This window comes from Nelusetta ayraudi, unplaced genomic scaffold, assembly GCF_046127955.1.
Source record: "Nelusetta ayraudi isolate G7.1 ecotype Tasmania unplaced genomic scaffold, CSIRO-AGI_Nayr_v1 ptg000128l, whole genome shotgun sequence".
In the NCBI taxonomy this organism is placed as follows: domain Eukaryota; kingdom Metazoa; phylum Chordata; class Actinopteri; order Tetraodontiformes; family Monacanthidae; genus Nelusetta; species Nelusetta ayraudi.
In genome coordinates this window covers 1,103,987-1,121,081 of record NW_027466178.1, presented here as the reverse complement: position 1 = coordinate 1,121,081, position 17,095 = coordinate 1,103,987, and the positions used below count along the sequence as shown (strand labels likewise).

At 48.0% G+C, this 17,095-nt stretch overlaps 1 protein-coding gene and 1 long non-coding RNA gene across 2 annotated transcripts; one reads left to right on the top strand and one right to left on the bottom strand.

Moving 5' to 3' along the window:
* Nucleotides 1–1,538: 1,538 nt before the first annotated feature.
* acap1 (ArfGAP with coiled-coil, ankyrin repeat and PH domains 1) lies at nucleotides 1,539–16,926 on the top strand. The gene is made up of 23 exons (XM_076050701.1): nucleotides 1,539–2,044; nucleotides 4,090–4,147; nucleotides 6,603–6,722; nucleotides 6,844–6,897; nucleotides 7,047–7,105; nucleotides 7,602–7,785; nucleotides 8,455–8,499; nucleotides 8,580–8,675; nucleotides 9,771–9,845; nucleotides 9,967–10,079; nucleotides 10,601–10,652; nucleotides 10,742–10,842; nucleotides 11,086–11,197; nucleotides 11,416–11,669; nucleotides 12,328–12,397; nucleotides 12,500–12,594; nucleotides 13,422–13,618; nucleotides 13,721–13,768; nucleotides 14,325–14,500; nucleotides 14,614–14,723; nucleotides 15,077–15,187; nucleotides 15,279–15,340; nucleotides 16,343–16,926. Exons 1-23 carry the CDS (start codon nucleotides 1,992–1,994, stop codon nucleotides 16,438–16,440), a joined length of 2,343 nt encoding a protein of 780 aa, XP_075906816.1. The 5' UTR covers nucleotides 1,539–1,991; the 3' UTR covers nucleotides 16,441–16,926.
* On the bottom strand, nucleotides 7,968–8,586 carry LOC142904542 (uncharacterized). The gene is made up of 2 exons (XR_012929419.1): nucleotides 8,314–8,586; nucleotides 7,968–8,004 (listed from the first exon to the last, which is right to left on the bottom strand). It is a non-coding gene; the product is annotated as an uncharacterized LOC142904542 (long non-coding RNA).
* Nucleotides 16,927–17,095: the final 169 nt, after the last annotated feature.

The following is a 17,095-nucleotide window of genomic DNA, read 5'->3' as shown; positions in this document are numbered from 1 at the left end:
CCGCACAAAACATCCTCGCACTGTTTGTTTCGGTGACGCATCTTAGCAACACAACACACCGATCGACGCCCTTTTGTGAAGACATAGCGGAGAGTTTCCACTGACTTGGCGCACTGATACGGCCGTTTAAGTGGGGCGGTCAGTGAAGGCGTCACGGTGCTGTCGGGGCTGTCACATGTACCCGTGGGAGGGGGCAGGGGAGGGGGAGATTGTTTTCACATGAACTGGTGGAGGGGGCAGCGCATGCATGTAACGACTGTTTGTGACCAGCAGAGGGTGTGATAGATAGATAGATAGAGAGAGAGAGAGAGAGAGAGAGAGAGAGAGAGAGAGAGAGAGAGGGAGAGAGAGAGAGAGAGAGAGAGATAAATGGATAGAGGGATAGAGGGATAGATAGATAGATAGATAGATAGATGGATGTGTGGTGAGCACACATGCTGTTCACTTGCTGTCATTATTACACTTTGTCCGCTGCACTCAGCCTTCAAAGAGTGTGACTGCAGTCTGAGGTAAAGATGACAGAGAGTAAAGAGCTTATTTTAAGGTTGTCCAACATGAGATGACGAGTTGTTTTGTCAGGTCTTAAAGACAGGTGACACGTGGAAATAGCTGAGCCAGAAAGAAAGAAAGAAAAAAAAACAAACTACAATGACAACTTCCACATGAACTCACAGCCTCAGGATCAACTTGCCTTCAATTCCTCGTTACTTTCTTCAGTTGAGACTATTTTCAGTGGTTGGAGTTCATTCAGTCGCTGTGCAATACAAAATTAAAAGTACATAAAAAAAAACATAACAAGGACATTGATTGAAGAGGCCCATTACCCACTCTGCTTCCGTCCTATCAGTTAGAACTGCCCTTTACAAAATAACAGTGAACACAGTAAAACGTTTGTTAAACCCTGAGCCCCGGCGACTTTACTGATGAAGGTTCACATCTCAGACAGTCAAGTGACCGTCTGGCTTGCACGTCTATTTTAGTGTCAGGACGTTTTAGTTTTCACACAAATTGATTGAGTTTTACTTGTCACTCAATTTGTTGCCATACACCATTCTAAGCAGGTTCACTGCCTAATCGTGTGTCATGTGCTCCTTTGGCTCTCTCATGCTCCCACAGTGTGTGTGTGTGTGTGTGTGTGTGTGTGTGTGTGTGTGTGTGTGTGTGTGTTTATTAGCCTCCTCACACCTTCATGGCACCGCAAGAGCTTGTCAGACGAGATGACACACCCAGTCCTTCAGTAAGGCCCTCTCAAAACTGGATTCTTCTTCCCCCCCAACACAACACAACACTTCCTGACCTGACTTGTGTGCATGACAACAAACATCCCGGACATTTTATACACGTGTACAAGCTCCAGTTGCTCACAGTTTACACTTGAAACTAATAGACTTGCCCTGGAAAATGGTCTCCTTCCGCGGAACGTGTAATTTGGTGGAGTTTCTGAGCCAGTTTCCATGAGTAAGAAACCCGGAAATAGATGCGAGCCGCGGGGGGCGGGGGGGGGGGGGGGTTGGCCCTCGTGAGTGTGTGTGGAGAGAGAGAGAGAGAGAGACTCCAGTCGGCACCCATGGGTCGGGACGTACCAGCCACCATCTCAATCTGACGGTACTCCCTCAGGACCATCGATCTTTTATTGATCCATGCGGATATTTATTACACTTTTTTTTTTTTTTGTTGCAATATAACTTTGCAGCCGCGCTTTGCCCCCCGCCCGTGTGCGCCACATCGAGCGGTAACAGCGCAACTCGAGCTCCTCATTCATCTGAGGCGACGCGACACCAGTTCGAAGCAGCCGTTAGCGCTGACTGGAGGCAGGAAGACGCGAACAACCGCGGAGATATTGATGGGAAAACGCCTCGTTGCTGTCAGAACAGCGAGTGGAGCTGCCGGTTCGGACAGTTAAACATCTGTAGGGTGATATTTTTTTGTTTTTGTCTTTGTTTTTTTTGTAAGTGCACTGCGGCGCAGTTTCCTCCTCAGATTGAGTCGAGATGACGGTCAAGCTGGACTTCGAGGAGTGTTTGAAGGATTCTCCGCGCTTCAGGTGAGTCCCTCACCTGTGACACACTGCCGGCGATGCATGATGGGACCTCTGTTTGCACACACACGCACCCATACACATGGAAGAATTTCAATCCTGCCAGACTGGAATGACTTACTTCAAGCCGTCGTCATACTGACTGAGAAGCAATTTATTACAGCGGAACAAAGTGAGTAGGCCACCCTGGGGTTGGCTTGCGTTATTTCCCCTGCAGGAGGGGAAGGTGTGTGTGTGTGTGTGTGTGTGTGTGTGTGTGTGTGTGTGTGTGTGTGTGTGTGTGTGTGGCGGGGGGGGGGGGGGGGGGGGGTTAGTTGGTATGAGCCCCTCCATGCAGGGATGAAAACAATGACTCATCCATATTAAAAAAGAAAGAAAAGAAAAAAAAAAAGATCCTCAGACATGCAGTTTTTCTCTCGTGTCTATAAAAGAGCCAGTGCCAAAGAGCCTCAGGAAGGCTCTCAGTCATCCAGCTCATCTTAAAGTAGAAGGGTTCAGTGAGAACAGCTGGACCTTGTTCTTGCGATGTTGAGGACGTTTCACCTGTCATCCGAAAGGCCTTTCAGATGACAGGTGATTACAGCACGATTGTCATACAGCTCAATGATCTTTCCACGCACGTTGGCATCTGGTGTCATCACAGGGGAAGTGTCGCTGTGTCGGTTTTGCAAGTGGCTCTGGGGAGTTTGAGGAGCTGGCTTGATTGCGTGTGACGGCTTCTGCCGTCTGGCAGCCTGAGTCACAGCAGCAGTAACAGCAGCAGCAGCAGTAAAAGTAGCAGCAACAGTGGCTTGTGCCATATTTCAGTCCAGCTGTGTCAAAACCCTCCCTGGTTGTGACACAGCATTGTATGCGGTTGCCAGTTGCTCTCTCTATCCCTCTCTGTCCCTCTCTCCCCTCACATAGGTCCCCTCTCTATTCTCTCTTTCACTCCCTGTCCCTCCGTCTGTCCCGCCCTGGCCAGAATATCATTAATATAATAAAACCCATCAACAGGTAGTTCCTGAACCCACCTGTGTGATTCACACTCTGGGGTCACAAGCTCTACCACCTTTGAGAATAAATCTGTCAGCCATCATGAAGACATTGAGAGCCATTTCTGCTGGTTATTACGGCCAGACAGTACAAGGGGGGAAAGAAGGGAATCGAGAGGAGAGGAGCAATAGGACAGATCCAGTATTAGAGCCCTGGTTGAGCCAGAGCTTCGGGGGGCCCGACGCTCGGCACCGGCCTCCTGTTGCTTGGTAACGGCAGGAAGTGAGGCGAGATGTGCAGAGGTGATCAAGAGGCAGGAAGCTGCGTCTGTCTGCGGGGAGAGCAGCGGCGGAAACACCGCGTTTAGTACTGTCCTAAATGACTCTGTCAAGACTTCACTCTTCTCTGGTTCTCTGTCGTACTGTTTTCACCTTCGCCTCAAAGAACCGTCCTCCTCTCCTCCTCCCTCCTCCTCTCCTCCTCCTTGACACAGAAAACTCAAACTTTCACGGGCCCGAGCCTCCCCCTTCATTTCTCAGTGCTGCTTCTGCTGCTGCTGCTGCTGCTGATGGTGGAAGGCAGCGGAAACCACACACTCAAAACTGCTGTCGGAAGAAGAGACGTGGCTGTGAAGCCGAGCGACTGTGAAACGATTAAAGCAGCGAGGGAAGGGGAAGAGAAGGGCAGCTAACACTTTGTCATCTGACCCCAAGCCTCATGTGGACACAATTGATCGCATAAGGTCTCATGTCTCATGGCCTTCTGGGAGAACACTGTGCAGGCACAAGTCTGCTTTATAGATGCTGCTCCTGATTAGAGGTTTTGAGAAATATGCTGCTAACAGTAAAGCCAAGATGCTCTGCGTGATGCTGCTTTGCTGCCACAGAACCTGGGGGAAGTTTGAAAAAAACAATCATAAATCTCAATGTGCACAACTTGTAATGAAAATACAAATATTCTCTGAAATCCTTTATTTCTCAAACATATTTGCACTGACTCGTCTTTCACATTTAGCCTCAGTGTCAGTGCTGTCAGTGCTGCAGAGTTGACACCAGCTGTGGTTCTGTCCATTTCAGGGCTGAAATCGAAGAGGTCCAAGTCGATGTGAGTGAACTCGAGACACGATTAGAGAAGGTGAGACACGAACACACACACACACACACACACACACACACACACACACACACACACACACACACTCACTGTGTACTCTAGACACAGGGATGTACGGGATTAGCAAGTGGTTTTAGTCTCACCTGACACAAAACAGGAAGTAGCCACAGGTGCTACTTCCTCATCATATTATCCAACTACACAGTCAGGTGGGATTTGTTCTGCTTTAATACAATGCCATGTTTCCCACTGTTTGTCAACTTTCACAAGCATCAACTTTAGGTCTCCTTGCCTGTTGGACCCAACACACACACACACACACACACACACACAGACACAAACCGATGTGTGAAGTGCGATGGTGTCTTCAGGGTCTCGTGGTTTGCCTGTTCTCTGGTCTCTCCTTCTCACGCTGGGGTCCAGAGAGCCTCACTCTGAGAACTATCAACATATAGAAGGAAAAAACGATTAGCTCTGTTCAGTTCAGAATACTTTGTTAATCCCTGAAGGGCAATTCACTTTCCAATTACTTGTCCATAGCAGACACACAACAAGACAAAACAAGGCAACACGACGATGTAGGAGGATAAGACCAGAGATATGATGATCTTAAAATCACTGCACAGAATGTGATCAGTGTTGGATGAAATCCTTTCTGCTTTTTGGACCACCCATATTTTCCAGAGGGAGCCGAGGCCCTCAAGGTGGACTCCAGTAATTCTGGAGCACACTCTAGTGATGTCATTCAGACATTTCTTCACAGATAGACCTCCAAATCAGCAGACGAAAGAAAAAGTTGAAAGGGACTCAATAGAAGTTTCATAGAATGCACGTAAAATATGTCTGCTGATATCAAAGGAGTTTAGTTTCCTCAGCAGGTGGATTCTTTGATTTGCTCGCATTTGATGCTGTCTGTGTTCTCACTAAAATTGTGACTGAATTGTGAGTCTATCACAGTGCCCAAGTACTTTTAGGTTTTTTACAATTTGTTCAACCTCGCCATGAATGTTGCTTGGTGGGGTCAACATTAGATTTTCTAAAATCTATGATGATCTCTTTAGTTTTAGATACATTTAAGTCAATGAACCTGTCGTCGCGCCACCTGACAAATTCAGGGAGGGCACAAACATTATTTGGTGGCCCTGAAGAAGAGACAATAAGACTGTGTCAGCTGAAAAAACCTGACGAAGACGCTGTTGTCTTGCGAGGATCTGCAGCTAACCTCTAACCTCTCTGGAGACTGGTTTCTTCTCCAAGGGGTCTCCACCTTAAAATGTCTTTCTCTTTTTGTTAATAACATTCTTACTGTCTTAGCCCTCAGTTTACAGCCCAGTTTATAAAAACTGGGTCACAGCTGGCCGTGAGGTGTCAGTACCTGATTGGGCATCTCAAAGAGAGACAGACACAAAATCGTCAGAAAACATCGGCACTGTCAGTCGTGAAGTGAATGTTGCATTGTATGAGACTTTTATTGCTTGCCACGCAGCCTTATTTTGGGTTGTGTACTGCGTTGTTGCTCAAGAAACTGGCAATATGAGGTTCAGCCACCCGGCCGACTCTCACCTCTTTAGTGGAAGTAAAAAAGCTGCTCTGCAGCCAAACTGTCGGCAAGAGGACGAGGCTGATAGTCGAGCACCGCACTCACTTACCTGTGACACCTGTTTACACCCTGCTGCGTTCGGTCTGGTCCCATGGTAGGATCACTTGACACCTGATACATGGTGCCGTGTGGTGCAATGTTGTAGCAGCGCAGCGGTGCATGCCAAAAGAATGCAACATGCTCACTAGCAGATAACAGCCGAGTTCTTTGGTTTGAGTCTGATCGCAGTTATCAGCAACATGGCAGCGCAGGGTCAACTGGAAGAAACGCTTCACTGTAGCACAGCAAAGATTCCTCCTCATCCACATGGGCATTCATTTCATTATTTACTAGACCAGGCATGGGCAAACTACGGCCCAGGGGCCATATGCGGCCCGTTAAGCTTTTTAATCCGTCCGGCTGAAGTTGAAGAAATTATATTAATCGTAGGTAATTCATAAAATAGACATAAAAAAAAAAAACATAGTGTTTCAATGAAGAGCTAAAGACGGATATTTCAAAGACAGAGACTTTGTTGTAGCTTTGCTTCTGTTGATTTTCACATTTGACATTAAAGCCTCATGTTTTCTACATACCCCGTGATATATATTTCCTCCTATGAGGTGGGTCATCAAAACACTCTATCCATCTGCTGCTGCTCCGGCCCCTCGGTCACATTTTAGAACCCATTGTGGCCCATCAGTTTCCCCGCCACCTCTGCACTACACAGTGTTGAACACATACTGCGTTGGTGCGCTCAGTTCGTCCTCCTGGAATCTCTCGTTACAATTTCATTGTTTGCGGTGATTCCAGCCGACTAAACGTCCTCTCTTGGGAGCGCTGTGCAGGAACTTAACCGCGGTGTTGCGTGTGTGTTGTGTGTGTTGCGTGAGGCAGCTGGTGAAGCAGTGCCAGGCCATGCTGGAGGCTGGCCGGGTCTACTGCCAGAACAGCAAGAGCTTCGTCAACGGCCTGCGGGAGCTGGGCCACCAGTGCTCCAAGGACAAGATGATGGAGGTGGGTGTCACACTTCCAAAGGTCTCTATGGATCATAATCTGCATTCAAATACATACCATAGTGGGAGTTGATTGTTGACAAACAGTTCGAGTGTCTAATGTCAGCCGTCTTGTCTTGCAGAAGTGCTTGGACAAGTTTTCCGAAAAGCTGGCCGACATCTTGGAGGCGCAGGGGGTGAGTCTTCTTCTGTTTGACCTTATTTTTCTGCTTCTTCTTGCAAGGTGATCCACATTAGTGGTGACGTCAAGAAGCCGCAGTGCGTTGTGTGAGTGCACGCTCTGACTGCACACTGTGACAGAGCTGGCCCGTGCTGTTTTTCACAGGAAATGATTGAGACCACACAGAAGTCGGTGAAGACCAAGCTGCAGAACTTTATCAAAGAGTGAGTTTCAATCTCTTGTTTTCCCCTCTCTCTCTCTCTCTCTCTCTCTCTCTCTCTCCCTCTCTCTCTCTCTCTCTCTCTCTCTCTGAACGGGACTAATGTAATTCAGACACTCGGGTTTTAAGTAAAGCCGATCGGAGACAATGGAAAAACTATCTCTCTCTTTGCTTTGTCTCACAGTCTGCTCTGATTAGCAGGGATGATGCAAAGGATTACGCTCTCCTACCATGTGACTTATTAGCAATTAGTTGCATATTTAGCCAGTGACACAATTTAAAAGCAATTATTAAAGAATCTGGAAATGAGGTGGGTTTTGTTGAATTGGCAAGCTTGATTTCTGGTCCAATACTGCAAGAAACCATCATTTTCTAAGCAGCTCTAACACTTAAGCTTTCACAAAAAAAAAAAGATAAAATAAGCTTTGTCACACATCTGCCAGTTTTTATCCATCTGAAATCCCTCCACCTCCTCGATCAAACAATATCCCCTTGCCCAGGGATGTGCGCCGCTTCAAGGATGTTCGGAAAGAGTTTGAGCGCAGCAGCGAGTGCCTGGAGGGGGCGCAGTCCAGGAATGCCCAGGCGCCGCGGGGCAAACTGCACGAGGTGGAGGAGGCCAGCGGCAATCTGCTTAACGCACGCAGGGCCTTCCGCTCAGAGGCCCTGGATTACGTCCTGCAGGTGAGACGACACATCACTTCTCCAACACTCAGGAGTGTCTTTTATCCAGACTTGTGCATTTTGTCCATTTTAAGTTGGTCTTCGCCCTGGATAGTGTCGCCACTGGAGGTACTGGAGGTTAGTCTGGGTCTCATTTTGACTGGGTCTGGTCTCGGTCTTGGACTGGACTGACTGACTCTGCATTTTTGATCCAGACCAGTGGAGACTCAGCCAATAACACTGTAATGACACAATAATAACAGAAAAGAATCCAGCTGCTGCCTTGTTTGGCTGTGTTGGCGCCACCCACAGTGACACCCCGCCCCCTTATTTCCAGTTCATTTGTTTGTTTTTAATTTCATGAAGCAAAGTTGTTGTTTTTTTTTTTTGAAAAGGGTTCAAAATATCTGGCGAAGCAGCAAAATGTGACAGAAAATGATTGAAAGGTATCTTGTTGAAAGGAAATGTTGCTGTTCCATTGATGTAGAAAAGGTCCTGGTCTCGGTCGGTGCCGTCGAGACTACAACAGTAGCTCTGGATAAAACGCACTCTGACTCGTTTGCTTCCAGTTGTGCTCTTGGCTGTTTCACCCCTCCATGTTTGTGGTTGTGTCTCCATCCAGTCAAGAGTTTTTTTCCTTTCTGCTGCTCAGTGGAAACACTGACAAACCCCAGCGTTCCTTTGTTTCAGATTAACGTCATTGAGGCCAAGAAGAAGACGGACATTATGATGGCAGTGAGTTTGTGTTTACTCTTGATTCGAGTCAAGTGGCCGTGCTGCTGCGCCAGCTGTGTGATCCAGTGTCTTCTCATCAGATGCTGTCGCTGATGGAGGCTCAAGCGCAGCTCTTCCAGCACGGCCACCAGTCACTGTCGCAGCTGGACGAGTACCGACGGCAGCTCAACGAGGAGGTGATGGAGGCAAAATGTTTTTCTTCTTGCAACATGTAACAGAGACGTCTCAGCAGAACACTAACTGAACAAAGGCCACCAGGAAGAGAAGAGAAGAGAAGAGAAGGTTTCCTTTCAAAAAGAAATATTAGAACTCTGCCTTTGCAGATGCAGGACATGGAATCAAAATATTTATTTTTGCCTGTCAGATATTCTTCATAAAAAGTTTATTTAAAGCACACAGAACTTCAGTAACAGCGGTAGTGTTGTTCTGCCAAAGCCTTACAGGATGAATGCATCTCTGTGAGGAGGAGGGTCGGGTCGGGTCGGGTCGGGAGTCACAAGATGACATCACACCTTCATTGTGACAGGAAACGCGAGGAGCAGCAGCAACAGGAAGTGTTTCACATGGCTGCATGTGTTGGCTCAGATGGTCCAAGCTGAATATTTTTAGGGTTTTTTTCTTTTTTCTTTTTGCTACCGTCAGCCTCGAGTGTCAGTGTGATTGCTGACTTCTAATATCATGTAAAGCAGGAAATGGTTTTGCCAGGAGCTTGTTGTTGCATTCAAGGCGATTAACCACAACGAGGCTCTTCCTGTTCGAGTGGAAATGACACGAGTCAGAAGGCGAGAGTGTTTCGTTGAAAAACTGAGAGGACTCAAAGTGGCTGGAAGGAGCTTGGCACAGGATGTGCAGAGAGGCTCTGCTCTTCCTGCTTCCTGTTTCCTTCACAAGCAGTTTGCAAGAAGTGATAACATTCCTCCCCCAGCGTCCGCTTATCTCATCACATGGAGCGCTCATCCTTCATCTGTTCACACAGCAGACCCAATCATGAGTGATTTTAGAAGGCACAACACTCTAGTCAATTTTTATTTCACGTTTCAAGTACTCGAGATTCTACGACTGTTGACAGTTGAGCTGCCAACCAGCCATCGAGCAAAGAAATGAATCACATCCTGTTTCCTCAGCTGCCTTGTCTAAAATCTAAAACCATTACACATTTTTAACTCCTCTTGATGCATCGTGAAGCACGCTTGATGTATTTATTTTGGGGGGGGGGTCATAGTGTGAAAATCAGTCCCAGTGCTTGACAATGTCTCTGTGAATTTTAACAGCACACTCAGTTTGTTCTGAACGCTGCCCGGGAGAAAAGAGACATGGAGCAAAGACACGCTGCCATCAAGAAAAAGGTGAAAATGCACTCCCAACACTTCAAAAAGATGAAAACGAAAGGCACCACTGAATTGCAGTGAAAGGCTTGTTAATAGATTAATCAAGTTTATAAACTCTGTCTGTCTGCAACATTCCAAGGACGTGTCTTACGACGACTCCATCATGGATTTCAATGCTGACGCACCTAATGGCATCGCCATGGAGGGATACCTGTACAAGAGAGCTAGCAACGCCTTCAAGACCTGGAGCAGGTGAGCTGGACCTTGTAGAGGCTCCAAGGTTAACAAGAGGCAGGGCAGCAAGCACCAACAAAGATTCTAAAACAGTGAGAAGAAACAAGACAGCGAAGCGCCGGAGTTTCTGATGGTCCACCACAATATAGATGGTAAATACCCAATTACAATTACAAAGGCAAATGACAGGTGTAGTGCGTAAAACTGAGTGCAGCTGGTAAACCCCGGTGACAGTCCGAGTTGGGCCCGGAAGTTTGACCACAAATACAGCACGAAAATCCACAAGGGTTCAGTCATTAAAAGGGGAAATGACGAGTGAAGGCCGTAAATCCCGAGATGTTTAAAAAGGATGCAAACAAAAAGGCTCAAAAGCTTACGGCTGCACATCTGTGACATGACAGACTCCTAGACGAAGATATATAACGTCGGTTTAAGTGCAGTCAGATAGGAACAGGTAGTCAACCACGACAACGTCAACCATGGATCAAATGAAGGGCTTGAAGTCGTGATGATACCGTTTCTTTCTTCATTTTCTCCAGGCGTTGGTTTTCAATTCAAAAGAATCAGCTGGTGTATCAGAAGAAATTTAAGGTATTTTTTTTTTTTACGGTTTTAACAACATGCTCGTAAAGTTAGACAACAACAGTAGACAAATACAAATGATGCTCGTTGTCGTTCAGGACCAGCCCACAGTGGTGGTGGAGGACCTGCGACTGTGCACGGTCAAGACCAACACTGAGAACGAGCGCCGCTTCTGCTTCGAAGTGGTCTCTCCATCAAAGTGAGCCTGTGTGTGTGTGTGTGTGTGTGTGTGTGTGTGTGTGTGTGTGTGTGTGTGTTCTGCTTAGCATCCTCTATTGGCTTAGCATCAAAGCTAAAGGAGACTATGGAAACAGCTGGAAAACTGTTTCCATAGTCTACGTTAGCTTCGATGCTAAGAGAGGCTGTGGAAGCATATATCAGCTATGCTAAAACTGTGTGTGTGTGTGTGTGTGTGTGTGTGTGTGTGTGTGTGTGTGTGCAGGTGTTGTCTGCTGCAGGCTGATTCAGAGCGGCAGCAACAGGCTTGGTTCACCGCTGTGCAGAACAGCATCGCATCAGCCTTCCAGGAGAGAAGAGAGGACACGCACTGCCCAGTGAGGAACACACACACACACACACACACACACACACACACACACACACACACACACACACACACACACACACACACACACAAGACAAAACGGGATGCACAAGGGCACTTCCTCTTCAACCCCTGGCAAATACACAAACAGAGGATTTGCTGTGTGTGTGTGTGTGTGTGTGTGTGTGTGTGTGTGTGTGTGTGTGTGTGTGTGTGTGTGTGACTCAGAGACAGCGCTGCAGCTCCATGTCGGTGAACAGTCCCGGAGGAGCCGGAGGCGGAGGGGGTGTAGGAGGAGGAGGAGGAGGAGGAGGAGGTGGTGGTGGAGGAGTGGACCTGGAGAGCCAGGGCTGCGAGGCTCTGGAGGAGGTCCAGGTCATCGCTGGCAACCAGCAGTGCTGCGACTGTGGGGAGGCCGGCCCTGACTGGGCCTCCATCAACCTGGGCATCACCCTCTGCATTGTCTGCTCAGGGATACACAGGTACACACACACACACACACACACACACACACACACACACACACACACACACACACACACACACACACACACACACACACACACACACACACGGGGCCAGAACCACAAAGACTGGAGCACAGCAGTACATTACGGCCATCATCTCCACCACTTTTGCATTGTATCCACCAAGATTTTTGCACTCATGATATGCCGGCACGAAAACGCCCAGAAATGAGACACCTGAGGAGTGAGAAGCGGAAATTGCGCTCCAGTAACCTGACTGCGATAGATCATCAGATATTATAATGTGCACACCTCAATCACCAGAAGTTGAATTTCCCGTGGAATACTTTATTTCTGTTGTTATCAAATAACATGCACATTGGGGAGAGAGAGAGAGAGACAGAGAGACAGAGAGAGAGAGAGAGAAAAGCTACCAGCTGCTTCTACAGCCTCTCTTTGCATCGAAGCTAAAGCCCTCTATTAGCTTCGACACTAAGCTAATAGACGGTGCTAAGCTAACAGAACAGACATACACGCACACAGATACACATACACTCACACTCTCACTGACACATTCACTCACACAGATACACACTCACACTCTCACATACACACAGACTCACACTCACTTGGCAGTGCAAGCAGCTATTTAACAGTCTCTTGTTCCCACCAGGAGCCTTGGAGTCCACTTCTCCAAAGTGCGCTCTCTCACCCTGGACTCCTGGGAGCCGGAGCTCATCAAGGTACGAAACCACCATCAAGTCCAGCCATGACACCACTGTACCAAAGTTAACTCCGCCGACTGGCGTCCAGCTGCGTGTGACCGTGTGCTTGCGCCCCTCCAGCTGATGTGCGAGCTGGGAAACACGGTCATCAACAGGATCTACGAGGCGCGCATTGATGAGATCACCATCAAGAAGCCGCAGCCCTCCAGTCCCAGGTGACAACCAGCGGCTCACATTCACGTGGCACTCGTCAATGCGTGATGTCAAGTATGTAGTAAAAATACTGTGTATAGGACAGTGTTTTTTTCCATGGGGTCATTCATCGCAAATACAGCATTTGGACTGACTTCACGTTTTATTTATGGCATGAATGCAATCTGATAATTTTGTTATTATCAGAGTGAAGCTCACGGAAGTACAATTTAGAAAATGGCTTAAATGATGGTGAAACAATTATAAATAAAGCCGAACAATTTAAGTGAGGTTGGACCTTTTGAAAAATAGCAAATATTTGTTACTTTGTAAGTAACAAATGCATCTACAATTTATATATATTGTTTATGAATTTAGCGGAATCATTTGTCTAAAGGCTTATCAATTTGATTTAGACTGAGATATCAGTTGTGCTCTTTACCTCCTCCTGCTGTTAGGTAAAGATATGACATCACAGTTGTCTTCTATTTTTCTTTACTTCCTCTTTTCTTCTCTCTGACTCGTTACAGCAGACAGGAAGTGGCCCAGGTACACGACACAGATGGTTAACATTGTGGAAAGTGTGCATGAGGCCGCATGTCGTGTGTCTCCTGCTTTCCTTCCGTCCCGTGTCGTTTTGTTTAAGTGTGATTACCTTCTGATGACTCTTTTACTGCAACATCGTATTTCTATGCAGAAAGTGGGAAATTTCGGTCCTACTCGAGAGCTTTGAAAATTCAATATGTAACTTACTTGAAACAAAGAAATGTGACAAAACCAACAAACCCATTTCACAGAAGTGGATTGGAGTGTTTTTAACTAAAGAGAGGCTGTGTGTGGTGTGCCTCAGAGGTGACAAGGAGTCGTGGATCCGCTCCAAGTACGTGGAGAAAAAGTTCATCCACAAGCTGCCCGAGACAGGCCGGAACACTCTGCTGAGGCGATCCAGCGCTAGGAGGAACAGAACCACCACGCACGACCGTAGCATGCTGCAGCGGCCGCCGCTCAAACCCAAACCCAACAGAGCCACGCTGCCCCGGCTCACAGGTAGGAGGGACGGGGAGACACATTCAATCTGCTGGGTGACCGTCCCCGAGTGGAGGAAGAGAGGAAGAAAAGAAAGAGTGACTGTCTTTCTGTCTATGTCAGGGTTGAGTCCCAGCGACATCCAGAAGATCAACGCTAGCTCCCAGAAAGGTGAGCGGCAAACACTCGCAACTTTCTGAGCTGTAAATATTCCTGTCAAGAATAATCGGGAATGAATGATTTTTGTGTCTGCTATTAATCCATGAATTATGGCATTTTGTGCTGCATTTGTAGTAGTTATGATTTTTGTTAATCACCATAATTGAAATGATGGGTGAGAACACACACACACACAGTTTTAGTGCAGCTGCTACCTGCTTCCATAGCCTCTCATAGCATCAAAGCTAAGGGAGGCTATGGAAAGAGCTAATTCGATGCTAAGCTAATAGAGGGTGCTAAGCTAACAGAAAACACATACAGATAGAGTTTTAGTGTAGCTGCTAGCTGCTTCCACAGCCCCTCTTAGCTTCAATGCTAAGCCAATAGAGGGTCCTAAGCTAACAGAACACACAGACACACACACAAAGTGCTTCCACAGCCTCTCTTAGCATCAAAGCTAAGAGATGGTGCTCAGCTAACGAAACACGCACACACAAAACACACAAACGAAGCTGGCCTCGCCACCTCGTCACTGCAACCTGACTGACTGACTGTCTGCTGCCCTCAGACGTGGAGGAGGATGACGAGGACCTGAGCGGCCTCCACCCGGGGGCGCTGCTCTACCGCTCGGCAGCGCTGCAGAACTTCCCCGTCATGGCCGACGCGCTAGCGCACGGCGCCAACGTCAATTGGGTCAACGCAGCAGAGGAGTCCAGCACGCCGCTGATCCAGGCTGTTACCGCGGTGAGGGCACCAGAACCTTCCGGCAAATCAATGTGGAGTGATGGGCAGGATTAAATCAGCTCTATAAATAAAAGGTGTGAACTCAATGTGTGGCCCGGCCCAATCTGTGACAGAATGCCCTGGCAGCCTGCGAGTTCCTCCTGCAGAACGGAGCCCAAGTCAGCCAGGTGGACAGCAACGGGAGAGGACCCCTGCACCACGCCACCATCCTGGGTCACACTGGGTAGGGCGCGCGCGCACACACACACACACACACACACACACACACACACACACACACACACACACACACACACACACACACACACACACACACACACACACACACACACACACACACAGAGCAAATCACAGTGCCTCCTAAACAGAAATGGAAACCACAAAATTTCCATTCCAGAAAAGAGAAGAACAGGAAGTCAAATTTCACAGCTCATGTGAAGATCGTTCCGCTCCAAAAACAGTGATTTAGATTAGATTACATTTATCGGACGCAAAACAAGATGCTTTAGTGGAGCTAGAGGAGAGTCGAGAGCGCGCCGTCTGTCAGCTTCCTGTTGCTGCTCTTCTTCGTCGCAGGCTGGTGTGTCTCTTCTTGAAGCGCGGGGCGGATTACAACGCCAGGGACAAGAATGAGAAGGACCCCATAACCATCGCCGTGGACAACGCCAACGCCGACATCGTCACCTTGTGAGTAGCGGACGGCGAGGAAGTAAAGAGGAGGATTCTACTGCAACAACCACTTCCTCACTCGCTCACTCGCTCACGCTCTCTGTTTCAGGCTTCGAATCGCAAAGATGAACAAAGAGATGCGGGAGATGGACGGATCGTTTGGCCAATCAGGTCATTCAAAAGGGCATGGGTCGTCGGGGGGGTCAGTGGGTGTGGCTGCAGGCGGGCGGGGCCAGGCCAGAAAGAGTCTCCAGGCCATAAAGAACCACATCAGTGGCTGGGCCCTGGGCGGCCAGAACGATTAACGCGGGGACAAGAGACGGCTCTCTGAGTATTCAGGAAAACGTGACTTTGTCCCTTTTGAGAAGAGATTTCTTGCACTTTTGAGTCAAAGACGCACTTCATGATGCACTTTGAAGCTCACAGATGTCATTGAAGTGCTACATGTGGGTCATTCCTTGTGTAAATTGCACATAACAGAACAGTAACAGGCCTATTTTTTTTTTTAATGGTTTTTAACTTTTTTTACTATGTCAAACGACACAGGTTTGTTTTTTGTGGTTCTTTGGGGACCGTTTTTCTCTCACTATTCTGTGAATAGTTTGATGCGTATTTATGAGAACCTGCTGCTCAGAGATCAGCTCTTGAGCTTGAGGTTAGTTAGCAGCGCGTTGTTTTTTGTGCATTATCTTCTCCTTCAGTCGTGGCTTGTGTGTTCACACTTTGCCCCCCCCAGTCCACCAAAGGGGGGTGTGTGAGGCGGCCATTTGTCTGCTTGATAAACAACTGCTGGCCAGTATATGATGTGTGTGCTTTGTTATTTTTTGTAATTTTTGTGTGTCCTCTGTCTCGTGCACTGCTCGTGCCTCTTTGCCTTCTGCCCGCTGAGACGTCTGGCTGGTCTTGGCTGCTTGTGCAGCGTGCGCCACCTGCTGCAAACGAGGTAAAACTGCACGTGCATGCTCCCCGTTTGGCTATGCGTTTGCATGCTTGTCGCACTTGGGGCCTAGTCAGTGAGTTGTGTCTGCCTGGACGGCCAGTGTCAGTGCGTCCCGCGGCTTTGCAATCTGGATCACGGCTGCGTCACATTGGCTGGCTGGCTGGCTGGCGCAGAGGAACCCGTTGCCTGTAGGTGGCGCTCACGCCTCTATCCCTCTCTGCTCTTACCCCCAGGTGACGAGACCTACCACGACATCTTCAGAGATTTTTCTCACATGGCGTCCAACAACCCCGAGAAGCTGAAACGCCGCAGTGCGGACCCCAAAATGTAACGCGGGCTCCTCCTGCAAAAAACAACCCAAACAGGCACAAAGAAACATGCAACAAGTATCCAACTCCCAGGTATCAGCATTCCCCCCCTTCCCACTGGCTACCTGCCACATGTTCAGGTCATCGCTCAGCTGGTGTCAACATCAGACGAGGGCGAACGCCGTGCAACAGTGAATTCTTTGTGCGAAGCGAACAAGTCCCACCGGAAGAATTGTGCCTGACTGGAGCTTGATGGAAGCAGCAGGAGGTGTGTGTGTGTGTGTAGCACAGGGTGACCGAGCCACTCTGCCAACATTTCCTCATTGCATTCTGTAAATCTTTTTTCTTTTTTTAAGCAGAATGAAAGGTCTGTTAATCTCCTTCTCCGGTCAGTCTGTTGAACGCACATTAGGATGAACATGTGCAAATCTTTTCGATAACGATGATGTCTATTTTGTTGAACTGTGTGAGGTACATGAATTGTTGATGAACAATAAACCATATTAAAAAGACACACCGCATGAGGCGTATGCATTTTTGCAGTAGTAAGAAAACCCCACCAGAGGGCGCCATCACCGTGTACTGCTACTGTCAGCAGAAAACTTCCCAGACTTGGACCAGAGTCATATTGCGTTCAAGTACCTGTCCGGTATTACACTTCACTTTGTAGCGTCATAG